The 16,440-nt window shown below is 34.4% G+C and overlaps 1 protein-coding gene across 1 annotated transcript in view; it reads left to right on the top strand.

The window, feature by feature from the left end:
• Positions 1-15,177, top strand: part of cdh12 (cadherin 12, type 2 (N-cadherin 2)) — a 410,646-nt gene extending 395,469 nt beyond the window's left edge. Inside the window, exons 13-16 of the mRNA XM_018094961.2 lie at positions 2,097-2,218; positions 6,893-7,010; positions 10,311-10,562; positions 13,780-15,177. Of these exons, the coding sequence (XP_017950450.2) occupies positions 2,097-2,218; positions 6,893-7,010; positions 10,311-10,562; positions 13,780-14,276 (989 nt within the window). The 3' untranslated portion in view covers positions 14,277-15,177. The remainder of the gene's footprint in view (positions 1-2,096; positions 2,219-6,892; positions 7,011-10,310; positions 10,563-13,779) is intronic.
• The last annotated feature ends 1,263 nt before the right edge of the window (positions 15,178-16,440 follow it).

Here is a 16,440-nt window from a genome sequence, read left to right as displayed (position 1 = left end):
CAGCAGAATTTACAACAGATTGGAATGGGAGATGGAAGGTAAAATTGGGAATGAAATAAGGACTCATTGTTAGTTGGTGATAGAATAGGAGGTGACTACTCCCACCCCCCATAAACAGTTGAGGCCTTGGGACTACTGATATTATTCCACTTAAAATACAATTTCAACTTAAATACCATTTAAAACTTATATTTAAATAGAACAATTAGTGGAAAACACCAAATTAAGTAAATTATATTTATTGCTAAATTTTATCAAATGAAAATCTTAAAAATTCAAATTGCATTATTGAAAATTCAAAATCAATCATTGGAGTGTCATGAGAGGCTTTAATGGCATTGCTAGAAAAAAAAAGTCCTATGACCAACTCTAACTTGAAAGTCATTAAAAAAGTAACACTTAAGAACACAGCCAATACCGTGCTGATACTACATGCATTAGTAATGATATTGCTTGCTGTGTGCTAAAAGCCACAAAATTTACAAACACTAAAATCTACAAAGTGCCCTGTGTTCCTTAATGTTTAGAGGCCTGTGTTGCTCATTGTGTTTTGCTGCGGGGCTTCAGTGATTGACAATAAATGCTATTTCATCACATTTGTTTGGAAAAGCAACCACTGCAGTTTTCTGTGAACTTTAGAACTTGTTTTACATTAAGTGCAATGCTACATTTAAGAAAGGCATGACATAAATGCTACTTGACAAAAGAATGTATTCTTTCGAAAAAATACAGCTAGAAGGCAAATCTAAAGCAAGTCTTTTGACTAAATATTAATGCAATGTTTTGCCTTGGGATGAAGATATTATTGTATATGTCAGAAGTTTTACTGTAGCTTTGTCAAGTGTTTTACAGACTTATTTTTTATACATAAACTGTACTTGACAGTTGTAGCCTAAAATTATTTTAGCAAATGTAAAATATTCATGCTACAACAGATGGCATCAATTCTGAATTCAATATTGTTTGTTTGTTTGTATGTATGTATGTATCTTCATCATAATAGTTTATTTTACTGCAAAATGACACAAATAGGTGATACCTTTTGACATATCTACTATATATAATAGTAACCCTTTGGGCCCAAATATGCCCCCTAATGGCTACTTGACAAAAGAACATGGGATACACTGGACCCTTTACACTCATTTTGGATCCTTGGAGTATCATATCTCCACTTTTCATATTTTCTGCTATTTTTAAGATACAAAGAAGAATCAAAGAAATACAGCATACAAGTGGGAGGGAGGAGGGCAACATATGGACATGCCAAGGAAAGGCACTTCCTTTGTGTCATTCAGATAATGAATGGTATCGAGTGCCACACAATGAATGATGATGAGTAGCCTTGTACCTAACTCCTGCGTATGGCAGGTATTGAGTAGAGGGCTCCTTTGTATTTCTACAAACTAATCTTGCAGCAGATCATATGTTGTAAGCACAGCTTACATCTCCTCATAATAAGGTTGCCTCACCTGTATAGACCCTGAGGGATGCAATTTTGTTTGTTTACTGTTTGTGTTCATTAGTAAATGAGCAGAGATCTAAAGGCATCTAAGCCCATCTGTCAGCTCACAATTTACCCCAGCCATATTTTCAATGGCGGGAAAGCAATTGATCTGGGTACAAATTAGTGACATTGGGTGACCGGACTGTTATTGTGAAGGACTAGGTGATTGGGGGCTAAATAAAGGGTGACTCATGAAAATTCTGGGTGAGTTGACATGTCTGAATGAGCCCTGCCATCATAATAAGTCCCAAGAGTAAAGTAAGTATAGAATGGATATTGTATTTACTTATAGAATTTTAGATTTGGAGATATTATTTGTTGAAATAAGATATCAATCTTAGGGGAACTGCATAATGTGTATAATAAGTAATAATAAGGTATAATAAGTAAATACAAATGCTGAAATAGTCTACTGGTTACTGTATTAAGTAATAACTTAATTTAAATCTATTGTTTAAACTAAAAGAATATTGTGGGACTTGGAACGAGCAAAGTAAATGCTGTACATCTAATAAGTACATTTGTAGCTGATTATAATAATACAAAATTTGATGAAAGACACCTTATAAAATAAAGGATTTTTTTTTAGACAATCCTCAATTGGCCAGCCTAGTGAAAATCATCATAAATGTTTTGGATATCAATGAATTTCCACCAGAAGTATATTTGCCCTATGAGACATCAGTCTGTGAAAATGCGAAACCAGGACAGGTATCATGTTAACTTTCTATTATTTAAATTGCAACAAAATATTTAAAAAAGAATGTTAATTAAAGTCCATAATGTGCTAAAACACAATATTTTGTTTTTGCTTAATGCTGTTTGTATTCTGATTTTGCTTTCATTATTTTGTTTATACATTAAACTAAGTAAAAACTCAAACAATTATACAGTAAATATAAACACTTTTGTATAAGTGATATTGATATTACATTTGAAATTCCTGTTTTCTTTCTTTTTGCTTTGATTTTTGTTTACAACAATAATAAAAAAGGAAAATAAATGGCAAATGTAATTGTTTTTGTTATTGCATAGAATGTGCAATATACTAAACAGGATGAAAATAACAATCATGGAGCCTGGAGTCACAAGACTGGAACTGTTCTTATTACTAGAGAACATGTTTGTGTTTCTGTATGTATACACACAGATGGAGCAGCTTTATTAGTAAATCTCAATCACACCATTATGGGAAAAGGATGAGAGGTAGATCAATATCATGTGGAGGGTAGGGGGGTTTTCTGGCATATCAAAATATTTTAGAAACCATGTAAGTAAATACTTTGCTTACATTAAATAAGGCATTGTTGCCAGAAATATAAATTTATACCAGCTTGCCAGTAATTATTATGCATGTGCACAATTTATTATACAAATGAACAACAGCTATTTCAAAAGCTTTCGCTTTGACAGTTATTATTTATTATTAATAACTGGGTTGCATCAATTTAAACTGTGTGGTAGAAACACTGTATAAGAAAGATATTTATTGGAAGATGACAGTTTGCTAAATAACTGTATCTGGCAATATACGATTATGGTAGAAAGAAAAGTGGACTGATGTTTGCGGCTTACTTGGATGGAGGCTAAGATGTTTAAGGTGAGTGAAAATAATTAGTGCAACCAACTTTAGAGCAGTGGTAAACAATGTGTTTCAAAGATTATAATCTTAAAAAAAGAGGTTTATTAATCTAAAACATATTTGGAGTATGCATGTAATACTGCCCTTTAAAATTAGTTCTTTTTTTTGTTGTAAATATCCACAGATTCCTTTGGTACCTTTCTTCACTTTATGCTAACATAATTACCTGTCCATTAAAAAAAAAAAAAAAAAAAAAGTAATAGTGGCAATAGCTTTTCTAAGGCATGTTAACTTTCTTTGTTCCCTTATTGTATATTAAAGGGATATACTGTATATGGTGATGTACTGTGGCAGGGTTATTCCTCCCTTCCTTGTTGACAATGACAGGAGATGGCAGTGCTTGGAAATTTTCACAAATTATGTAAATTATCCATAGAACACTAAGATGATTGAGAAAACTGTTAATGAAATAATTAAAGTACACTGTTTATTGTATTCTCAAAAGATTAGAGATGCACTGACAAAGCTTTAAACCAATGTGTAGTTGTGTTTATAATTATTAGCAAACATCATAGCCATTATTTACTGTCCCAACACATGAACTTTTCTGCATTTTCTATTCCATATTGTTAGACTTTATGAAGGTTGTGTATTTTGTATAATTAGTTCTCTTTTCTTAAAAGAATATACAGGTATTCTGTTATCCAGAATGCTTGTGACCTGGGGTTTTCTGGATACATTTCTGTAAGGTGGATCTCCATACCATCTACTAAAAAAATCATTTAAAGTGGACCTGTCACCCAGACATAAAAAGCTGTATAATTAAAACCCTTTTCAAATTAAATGTGTAACCCAAAGTAATTTTTTTATTAACATATCCATACCCATTATATAAGCATTTAAAGTCCCAGCTGTCAATCATATATTGCCTGACCTGCCTCTATCCCTTAGGCATAGGGGTGGGGCAGACAGTTACTTTCACTTTCAATTCAGAACTCCTTAGATGTCACTGCACTCTTCACATTCCCCCTCCCTCCTCACCATCTAATTGTGTAACCAGTGCATGGACATGGGTATCAGGTCCCCCCCATACTGGCACAGAAACAAGATTTTAGCAGGATGCACAGCTTGCCTTAATAACAGTGTCCACAAAATGGAACCTGCCTGTTTCCTGAAATTGTGAATTCCAGTGCTAAAGGAAACATGTTTAAAATAATTTATATAGTGTAACTGAAATGTATTTTGCTTGACAAAGACATTAGAAAACAATTTGTAATTATTTCTTAGGATGACAGGTTCACTTTAAACATTAATCAAACCCACTAGGATTGCTCTGCCTTCAATAAGGAGTAATTATATCTTAGTTGTGATTAAGTGCAAGGCATTGTTTTATTATTACAAAGAAAAAAGAAAACATTTTTAAAAATGTGAATTATTTGCTTAAATGAAAATGGCCTTCCTATAATTCAGAGCTTTCATGATAATGGGATTCCAGATAACAAATCCCATACCTGTACTATGTTGTAAATCAACAAATTCCTACTGGATCTTCCTTTAATGTATGTTATCATTTTGTATTTTTATGACTTAGTCAAGTTACTGCATAGTCTATGTGATACAAAGTTTGGGGATTTCCTTAAAAGTTATCAAACATCTCATACCTAACAATAACAGAGTTGACACTGCTCAGCAATCAAATAATAGGGATGTTCTGTTTACAATGGCTGTGAAGTACCGTAAGTATTCACTGTATGGTATTTGAGTTGGTCTAATGCATAATGCCTAATAATTATTTTGTTTGACTAATAAAAATCCTGTTCCCTTTGAAACAATATAATGACTAATAATCAACATGCTTCTATAAATGCTAGATATCACCATTTCACCAAGTACTAGCCTTTTGTGCCAGGTAGATTAGGAAATTGGATAGTCTTAGATTTTAGAGAACCTTTTCATTCAAACCCATACAAATAATTTTAACTTTTGGCTATAGAAAGCTTTAGAAAGCTCTGAATTACAGGAAGGTAATTTTAACAAAATAATTCACATTTTTTTTTTAATTATTTCTATTTTCTTTGTAACCATAAAACAGTACCTTATACTTGATGTAACTATGCTGCATGAATCCATATCGGTTATCAAAACAATCCTATTGGGTTTAATAATGTTTAAATGATTATTAGTAGACTTAAGGTGGCCATACACGGACCGATTTTTTACTTACAAACGACCGATTCCCGAACGATCCGATGCTATCGTTAAGTTATCGTATAGTTGGTGGTGTACGAACGATCGTCGGCCCACTAAACGAGCCGACATTATCGTCCCCAAAATCGATCGGCCAGGTTTAAAAATTTTGGTCGTTTAACGATAAAATCGCCCAGTTGGTGTGAGTGTCAGACATTTGTCTTTCAACGATTGTTCTCTGCGCATGTCACGATTGCCAGCAGCAGAAGTCAACGACATCGATCGTACGTAGATGTACGATCGTAGGTATTTCACGATAATGATGCGACAAAATCTTTCCCGAATTATCGTTGCCCGTGGATGGCATATCGTATGGGAACTCGATCGCCATACGATCGTTTGTCGATATAATCGTTCATCGCACAACGAGCGAAATCGCCTCGTGTATGGCCACCTTAAAGCTATGGAGATTCAAATTACTGAAAGATCCTCTATCCGGAAAACCTCAGGTCCCAAGTATTTTTGATAATAGATTCTATGCCTGTGTCTATTTATTTGGGAGGTGCAAGAACTTAGGCCACTGATAGAATCTATGTAAGAGGTGTCATAATAGTTAATAAAGCTAAATGGTTGAATGTGATGGACAAAAGTCTCTGTTAAAGTTAACGGGATAAAGAAAGTACAATTTATTTTCTTATCCAGCTCACATGGCAGTTAGAACATTGAATATGCAGTTCACAGTTTAGCCGAATAACTTGTGCTCCATCTGAATGTATCTTACATGTAACATGTAACATGTTTCTTACCACCCCCTTTGATGTTGCTCTCAGTGACCTCAAAGTAGATGCCCATTTTTCTGTCTTGAAGGCATTTTTTGGAAGCATGGTGACAAAAATGGGGGCTAACAAATAGTCAATCATAGTCTTTAAATGGCATCCCCAAATACTTTTTCATGTTTGTGCGACTCACCAACACTGAGGGGGCAAGTGTTTTGAGGATCATATTGTTATTTTGCCAGCATTTCCCCTAGACTATTATCTAACTCTAAAGGATATTTTTTGCCTTCATAATAATTGAGTTTCATTGTCCTGTATTTTAATTAGTTGGTCACATTCTTTCTGCACAGTAGATTTGCAGATGACAAATGTTGAAAAATACACCTTGGTTGCAGATAAGGTCAATCCTTTAATTTAGTAAATTATCTAGATTGTTACATGGTATAAGGTTTATTCAGAAGAACCTAGCTGAACTGAAAAAAAAATTAACAATGTAAGCAAGGAATTTAACAGATGCATTAACAACATTACACAACTCATTATTAAATACAGATACAGGATTTAATAGAATCCATCCATTCCCACAGTACCTGATACTGTTTGGTTTATTTACACTGTCAGAATACCTAAGTATTTCAGACCATAGCTGTAACTCGGATAGAAAGACTTTTCAAATTGCATACTGATTTCTAAAAGTGTTGCTTCTGTAACCTTTTTCCTTTTTCTAGGGCGAAAGCTTCTTATATTCAAAGATAAATATTTCTAAGCCCACACTAAATAGTATTTATATGAAAAAAAAGAAAATGTTTTGGATGTGTTTTTTTTTTTATCTGATTTTAGATCATCCAAATTATTGGTGCCGTTGACAGGGATATGTCACCAGCAGGACAGATTTTTTCCTTCAGACAGCCACCTGATTCTTCAGCAAACCCCAATTTTACCATCCATGACTACAAAAGTAAGCTTCTTGATTATATAGATTTTCATATGCACAACAATCCAATGTAATCGCAATTCATAGGACAGACAACCCTCTTCTTAATTTTAAACTTGATTTTACACAATATTTTTTACCATTCTAATCATAATAGGTTCATATGATATCAATATAAATCTTGCTTATAATGAGCCCATATTTCTGTTGTTATCTAAGTCTGTTTGTTGAAAGAAAGAGATTGGGAGGCAGGACAAAGAACATTTGGACTACAACTTACTGACTAATGAGCACTTAACTGCAAAAGGGAGGAGTTATAATGTCACCATTGGGGACGTGGACATAAATGTTGTTTGATTATGTAAACTTTACACTTGATAAAGAGCTTGTGAAGCCGAAACATGTGGTGTGTATTTATCAACACTGGAGACAAACATCTCTGGAGATGTTGCCCAAAGCAACCAATTAGATCTTTGCTTGGTTTTCCATCTTGTAGGTAATCATCCAAATTGAATTGCTTATTGGTTGCTATGGGCAACATCACCAGTGATGTTTGTCTACAATGTTAATAAATACACCCCTTAGTGTAATAAATTGTATGTTGCAGTCTAAATTTGCATTGTCCTGCCTCCCAGTCTTTTCAAAAACAAATTAAGCTAGATGCATGACAGAGCATGATGGGAATAAACTGAGGACTAACTGACATATAAGGCACTGGCAAGCTGTATTTACACATTTCTATTGTTTACTATATTAGATTGATGTTACACTGCCCATATCATATGGAAACTTCATTTTGATACTGAACTGCGGTTGATTTTGATATGGTTTGCAAAAAATCCTCATTATTTCTGTACTCTTTAAAGGGGACCTGTCACCCTAGTAAATAATTCCAAATCCTTTTCTATCATGTTTGTTCAGCAAAATAAACTTCACTTACACTATATAAAGTATTTAATTTTCTTTCCCTTCAGTCCTGGAATTTATAGTCACAGAGAGCAGGGAGGCACCATTTTTTGTATCACCCCAAAATCTTATGTATTCACCTCCTAAGTGATATCTTGAAAAAACTAAATGGAAAATTAAAGTAATTGTAATTAAAAACCTGAGCTGACAATCATATATTACCTGCCCCGCCTCTATGCCATAACAGGTATGGATGATTTAATTAAAAAAAGAATTCGGGTTTCATATTTAATTGTTAAAGGACTTTTATTAAACAGCTTTTTATGTGTGGGTGACAGGTCCCCTTTAAAACTTTTTTTTTCATAAGATTTACCTTTATTTCTCAAAAACGCACTCTTTGATTCCAGCACGTGGCAGCAAAACTGACAGGGTGACTTTTGTTTGCAGCAGAACAAAAATTGTGTAGAGATAGTGATAAACAAAACTGGTCCCTTTTGTGGAACTGCTGAAAAATTCATGAAATGCTAATATTTCATTGGAATTTTGCCAAATACATTGGCTTCAATGAGTGTTTTTTCCTAGCACAAACACCCCATTTTTTCTGGCAAAACAAAATGCATGGAGAAATTCCAGATCAGATTTAAGAAAATATTTGCTGCTGCCATACATGCAAAATTACTAGGTGAAAATGTTTGCTAATGCCTATTTAGATATTTTTGTAGGGTGTTTATTCAGAACAGAGTGTGTTGCTAAGTACAATATACTGTAAATGGGTCATTTATAAATGACCGATTCCTATATTTTTAATCTTCTTCCCTATTAATAACATTGATAACAAGCGTCATTTTTACTGGCCAGGCTGGTAAAGAAAAAACGGGCAGGTGGCAACCCTAGATGCAAGAGCTAGTGCAGTGAGGAACACAAAATCATTCCCCTTAGTGCTCAATTACCCAGCATTTGTGCCTGGCATTATTGAAGTCTGTTCCTCGGTCCTAATTAAAAATCCTCTGTATGGTGCAGTGCTGGCAGACACAAGGCTTCCCTGGACTTAAGCTCCATCCAGGCCACCACTGCTTTCTAACTTGAAAATTTAAATGATACACAAATTAGGGAGTATGAGGGGAATGAATTCACTGCTACTCAATGTCAGCATCACTGTATTCATCAAAAAAATGCAGACTCTATGTGATCTTGCCTGGGCAGGGGACAAAGTGTAAAACATATGGCTTATACCTGTTATTTACCTTTGCACCCTGCCTTGCAATTTGTAAATGACTTAAAAGTATTGTTTAACTACAGGATATTGTAATAAAGGGTACAACATTTTCTCAGGCTTGGATACACAATGCAAACAATTAGATGCTATGTGCTGATTGGTTACTTGAAAAGTAACATTACAACTTTTATTACATTATCCCAATAAGAATATATATTTACACCCAGTTATGATATCCTTATGGATTCCCATAAGGTCAAACTTTACTTTTTTTGTTGCCATCTCTTTTGTACATCCAAATAATATCTAACCATTTCATTATAGGCCATGCCAGTTACTGAATTATTGTATAGGTACTTTCTCACAGCGGAGGGATATAGGAAAAGTTGTGAAAGGTTTTGTACCTGACAGTCAGTAACCAATGTAAACTTACACAAATTCAAGAAAATCCACCAGTCAGGAATACCTTATTATCTAAAAGCTAAGGCATACACACTTATTATATGTGTATTTTTAATATGTATGTTAGAAAAGCTCTAAATCTTTAAGATGGGTTATCTTTAATGTTGCTAATTTATACTATACAGTGACATAACTACCTCCCTGTGGGCCTGGGCTCAAGATATTGTGCCTAATCCCCCAGGTTCCTCCGACCTGAGAACACATTACCTCTAGGCAAATAGATATAACAGCAATTTTCTCATAACATGGATCGTGGATCCTATAAATAAAACTGAAGGAGTCACGTGAAGGAGTATTTTAAATACTACATTATGAATGATTGCAAAAATTAACTATATTAACTGGCAAAGGTCTTGACTCAATTCATAGTAGATTTTAAACTACTTTTCAAACTACTTCTCAAAGGAGAATATATCACTAGTATGCTGTTCATTAATATTTATAACAGATTTGCAAATGCATGTTACTTATAAAATGCTTGAAAATCCATACAGTCATTTTATATATTAGGTTTGCAACTCTTAATGAAAGGTCAAATAAGGGAGTGAATCCTGCACTAGTAACTTTCCTCTGCTGACAGTTCACATTAACATATTTAGTTGCCATTACAGAGGTCATTGCTTTACAAGGATAATATTTCCTATGAGAAAGTGCAGTCTATAGCCCATGCATGTGCATAGAGTATATAAAGATAACATGAAAATAAATTATAACTTTTATAAATGTATTTTATTTTACAGATAACACAGCTGGAATACAAGCACAAAAGCATGGATACAGCCGTAGACAGAAAGAATTTTATCTCCTCCCAGTGGTTGTAGAGGACAGCAGTTATCCTATTCAAAGCAGCACAAGCACATTGACTATAAGAGTTTGCAGATGTGATTCTAAAGGTGTTGTTTTGTCTTGCAACGTTGAAGCTATTTTTTTACCAGTAGGGTTAAGCACTGGTGCTTTAATAGCAATCTTACTGTGCATCATTATACTTTTAGGTGAGTTTTCATATTTTATTAGCATGCAACTGCTAGTATGCTTAATGCTTATGCCACTATGAATAATAAGATTAACAATATTCAGATCAAGTAAACACAGTGAATGTCACGCACAGTGTTACACCACAAACATGTCACAGCAATAATTTCAATGGAACAAGGTATATAATGATCTCTTTAAATAGAGAGTATGGTGGGACATGGTGAACCATCTAAATCAAATGTCTGGATAAATGTTGCTCCATCGGCAGGAAAACAAGGTCTTACCATCACCCTGCAATAGCCCCTGGATTATCACTAATAATCATTAGTTGCAAATTAGTTGCTGGTTTCCACTTCCTTCCACCATATAGTTCTTGGTTTTCCACACTATGAAATGTGCTTTGTGTGATTAGCAAGTAAATCTTCTCATAAGTTGCTGTGCTGAGTTTTCCCTGTGTATTCATCATAAAGGCCAGCTGTCAACTTCAGTGGCAAAAATTTGCGGCTATACCGGAAAGTGACGGCACATGCTGCGCATCTAAAAGTAATGTCACATGCATGAACAAAATTGAATTGATGCTGAATTGATGCTGAAAAAATGCTTCCCACACATACGAAAAATTCTCCTGATCACGTCAACGCTTGCTTTATGTTCATGGGTGCCCACAATTTGACGCAAACTTTGGGATATTTAAAAAAAAAAAAAAAGAAAGGGAAAATGCTATTGAATGACCGGAGTAACTTTTGGGTAACTCCCTAAAAAATAGGGGGGCTGACAGTTCTGCCATCAAACTTGCATCAAAACGTGCTCATTGCCCTCTATATAGTTGTACCTCTTCCTCAGATATTGTTTTATTCAATTTGAGTAAGTTAAATTGTCTTGTAGAAAAGTTATTCAATGTTGATCATTTGGGGTCTGTAATGTAGAAAGTTAAGAGCATAGTTTACATAGTTTAGTGTAATAGTAAAGTGATCCCTTATAGGAAAATTCTATCTTTCCATATCCAGTATCTACATATAGTTACATAGGGTTGAAAAAAGACCAGAGTCCATCAAGTTCAATCCTTCCAAGTAAACCCAGCACACACAAACCTATACTTATCTATACACTCACATACATAAACTATATATACAAACACTAATACTAATGGTAGATTTTAGTATCACAATAGCCTTGGATACTATGTTCAAGAACTCATCCAGGCCCCTCTTAAAGGCATTAACAGAATCTGCCATTACAACATCACTAGAAAGGGCATTCCACAACCTCACTGCCCTCACCATGAAAAATCACCTACACTGCTTCAAATCGAAGTTCCGTTCCTCTAATCTAAAGGGGGTGCGCTGATTGTTTTTATGGGAAAAAAGAACATCCCTACTCTGACTATAATCCCTCTAATGTACTTGTACAGAGTAATCATGTCCCCTCACAAACGCATTTTTTTCAGAGAAAACAACCCCAACCTCGACAATCTAACCTCATAGTTTAAAACTTTCATCCCCTTTATCAGTTTAGTTGCACGTCTCTGCACTCTCTCCAGCTCATTAATATCCTTCTTAAGGACTGGAGCCCAATACCGCACTGCATACTCAAGGTGAGGCCTTACCAGGGACCTATAAAGAGGCAAAATTATGTTTTCATCCCTTGAGTCAATGCTCTTTTTTATACAAGACAGCACTTTATTTGCTTTAGAAGCCACTGAATGACACTGCCTGGAATTAGACAACTTAGACAACAAAAAACCCCAGATCCTTCTCCATTCGGGATACCCCCAATAAACTACCTTGTTACGTTACTGCTGTTTGGGCTGTTTTGTCTTCCTACTTTATACCATACAGGTGACAGGCTATCTTGTCACTTGAACCTTGAGGTGCTGGTTTTTGCATTTGTTCCAGGGATGGGTGTCCAAGATCTTAGAGGAACTGTTTGCCATCCCCTGTTAACCCAGTGAGACATGCTCTATTAAATAGCATATGCGTGTATTTTATATATACATTGTAACTTGTGTATTTAAGGATGTTGAGTAATTTACATATTAGATACAATCAGGTTACAACAGATCCTATCTAGCACACAGTTACTAAGTCTCATCCCCTTTGACCAAGGGTGGTTGGAAATTCAATACCCTTTGTCTCCAACTGCATTTTCCCAACTTTTCCCAAATTGTCCAACCTGCCTCAGGAATCTATGGCCTATCTATAACTCCCTAAAGTTAACTTAATGGTCATTGGCCAATCAGAACTTGCCACATCAACTATGACCAATCTCTAGGTTAATAGCATGGGTTAAGTTTTAGTAGTGTGTTCCTGGAGTTCCTGGAGTGAGGACACAGATGCCTGACTCAATGGAAGGATGAGTATAAGGGAGGCAGTGGGATTCTATGTAAAATATCCACCTTTATAATTATCTTTCTAAATAGCAGTTATATATAGATTAGATTGTATTTAGATTTAGTGTTGTTTTGTATTTTGTATGTTTGTTATTTCTGTAGATATGTGTAATAACTTTTGTTAATAAATGTGTATTTTTGATTGAACTATCTCTTTTATTAAAGAACCTTTCTAACCAGGAATATTCATGTACATGTGTATATAAGAATACATACTATACATATTTACATAAATATATCCCTTCCTAGAGATGCGGTAATGGCAGATTCTGTTAATGCCTTTAAGAGGGGCCTGGATGAGTTCATGAACAATCAGAATATCCAAGGCTATTGTGATACTAATTCTACAGTTAGTACTAGTGGTTGTATTTATAGTTTATGTATAGATTGGTAGGTGTGGGTTAGATGTGCTGGGTTTGCTTGGATGGGTTGAACTTGATGGACACTGGTCTTTTTTCAATCCTATGTAACTATGTAACTATGTAACTATCCTTGGGCAACATCCCCCAGTCCTTGAGATGTTTTGATGACTACTTTTTGTATCAATTAATTGGAAATAAAATCCATCTATATGCTACATTATGGGATTGGTGGATTGATAGGATGCAGGTCTCTTCTTATTTCAGTGTAATAGGTGAAATGTTGTTAGCTTTTGTTAATCCCATAGTCCTTACTTTCAAAGTAATATAAAGAAATCTCTAGGCCATTTTGTCTATTTAAAGCTTGGTGATTTATTGGTGTAATGTCATATCCAGAATGCTATCAAACTTTGATCTCAAAATGATATTTTTTCTAACTTTTCTTATAGATGCTTTGCTTACAATGCTAATTCTTTTTCTTTTTAGTTATAGTTGTACTTTATGTGGCATTAAGACGACAGAAAAAGAAAGATGCCCTTATGACCTCAAAAGAAGATATAAGAGACAATGTCATTCATTATGATGATGAGGGTGGTGGCGAAGAGGACACTCAGGCATTTGACATTGGTGCACTTAGAAATCCAAAGGTAATAGAAGAGCATAAAGTTCGCAGAGACATAAAGCCGGAACATCTTTGTTTGCCTCGTCAAAAGCCACCATCAGAATTTAACACTGACATTAGAGATTTTATTAATGAGAAGCTACAAGAGCATGACGCAGATCCAAATGCGCCACCATATGACTCATTAGCAACATATGCTTATGAAGGAACTGGATCTGTAGCTGAAACTCTGAGTTCAATAGAGTCACAAAATATGGAGATGGAACAGGAATATGATTTTTTAAGTGACTGGGGACCTCATTTTAAAAGCTTGGCAGAAATGTTTGGAAAAGAAAATTATAATCTGGACAAAATAACTTAATTTCGAGAAAAGAAGAATGACAAACAATTAAAAGCTTTACCTGGACTATGTAAAAAGAACACAAACACAATTTTATATTAAAATATTTATCATTATTTTTTTTTGTGTGTATCACAGAGAGATTGACCCTGCAATGAAAGTGCACACGTTTTGCTATTTTCATTGAAACTGAGAAAAACTCAGGTCTATTACATAGATTTAAAGACATGACAACTGTGGCATCAAGGTGGAAAGAGAGGCAGATTTTTTTCTTAATTCCACTAAAGTGCCTATTGAAACTTTGAGATTTAAAATGCTAGTACTGATGTATGCAATCTAACTAGAATATATATTTTACCTTCCACATATTTTTCCCTTTAATAGAAAGTTGAAATCCTATATTGGTTGTCCTAGACAGGGATATCTAGACATTCTACCTAAAAACCCACTAATATTTGTAGCCACTAGAGTTATGTTATTATTCTCGACACTGAGAAACTTTATTGACAGATCCGATTTCCACTAAATGCATATATAAAATATTTATTTAACAGACAGTGGGAAAAATAATAAATATGGAATATGTTTTATTTGCCAAAATTAAACTGTTTCTTTGTTTTGAATATTGGTTAATTTAGGTGTAGAAAAGCATTCCATCATTTTCAAGGTATGTTCACACAGGTAAATGGGGTTAGCACATACATATTAAAGATTATTTTCTATATGAGTGCAATATCATAGTTAATTACTCCATTTAGCAATATTATTCTAATATGACTACATGTCTGAATCATTAATTTTCTTAAGATGTTTCAGTACTAAATATCATCAAAATTTACAAATTACATGTTATCAAGGGAGTAAAGCTGTAGTTTAGTAACATCAGGGTTGTGTTCAAAAGCAATATTGCTTTTGATAAAACTTTTCCCAAGCTTGCTAGAGGCAGTAGCTCCATTAAAAACCCAAATAATCTTCCAACAAAATGCCCACCTGATCTGTTTAAATGTCACTTTATGACTCACAGTTTTGTCACAGAACAGGTAAACAGCAATATGTCCTGCTTTATGATGGCAGCATTTTATTATAAAAACACAAAATTATATGTTAAACTATATAAGATAACAGTAAAAGGACTGGTTAGCAACACGTATGCCCTTATATATGTTATTTGCACCCCGCCTAATGGTTTAAATGGTGCACACAACTTTTTTTATACAGAAGCAGTGACCACCTTTATGTAGTAGCTCCAATACTTACCAGCTTTGTTCAGGTGATACTAATAGTGGTCAGTAAAAGGGCAGTCATTTGAGAGTTTTAACCTTGAAAGCAAGCAAGTTTCCAATAAAACTGGAAAGCTGTGAAAAATGTATAATGAAGCAGTATAATTCTTAATGAATCAGATGAAAGTAAGTGTAAGAGCGACCAGACCGGGGATGATTTTGATGTAATTGGCCAGCTTGAATATATTGCTATATATGGACTAACAAATGGACTAACAATCCCTGTTTTATTTAAAGGGGAGGGCATTTTAGGTTTTTAGGCATAGTAGGTTAACTCACCAATGGCGGAATGTAATAAAATGTCATAAATGGAAAAAAAGTGTGCACAAATAAGAATAAAATTTCGCATTTTGCAATGTAATATTGTTCATTAGACCGTTACTGCATTGCAAATTGTAATTGCACATTGCAAACTTTTTAAGGCATGCTTGAAGGTGGCATAATCTTTTGGAGCAAACGTAACATCTTTTTCATTAAGAAGTTTTATTACATACACTGCGCACAACAAAATTCACAGACTTTCTTCCACTGTTGGAAGTGGTCGCTAAACAGTTTTCGCGTTCGCAAAGTCCATATAAAATTCACGTAAAGGCAAATTTGTCCGTACAGAGGCATGCAGTTTCGCATTGCAAATAATTTTTCCGTTACTGACTTTTATTACATTCCCCCCAAATGCCTTAATGTCCTTAGCATATTGATAATGGGTGAGTGCAGGGAACCTCCTGTCACTGTCTATTGTCATCTATTTTAAAGAACTAGGGTTTACAGTGAAACACATTTGCGTAGGGTTTAAAACCCCTTTAATAATATTGTTTTAGTTCTGTATAGTACAGGTATAGGTCCCGTTATCCAGAATGCTCAGGACCAAGGGTATTCTGGATAAGGGGTCTTTCCGTAATTTGGAT

Source organism: Xenopus tropicalis, chromosome 6, assembly GCF_000004195.4.
Source record: "Xenopus tropicalis strain Nigerian chromosome 6, UCB_Xtro_10.0, whole genome shotgun sequence".
NCBI lineage: Eukaryota > Metazoa > Chordata > Amphibia > Anura > Pipidae > Xenopus > Xenopus tropicalis.
This window is presented reverse-complemented; position numbering and strand designations above follow the sequence as displayed.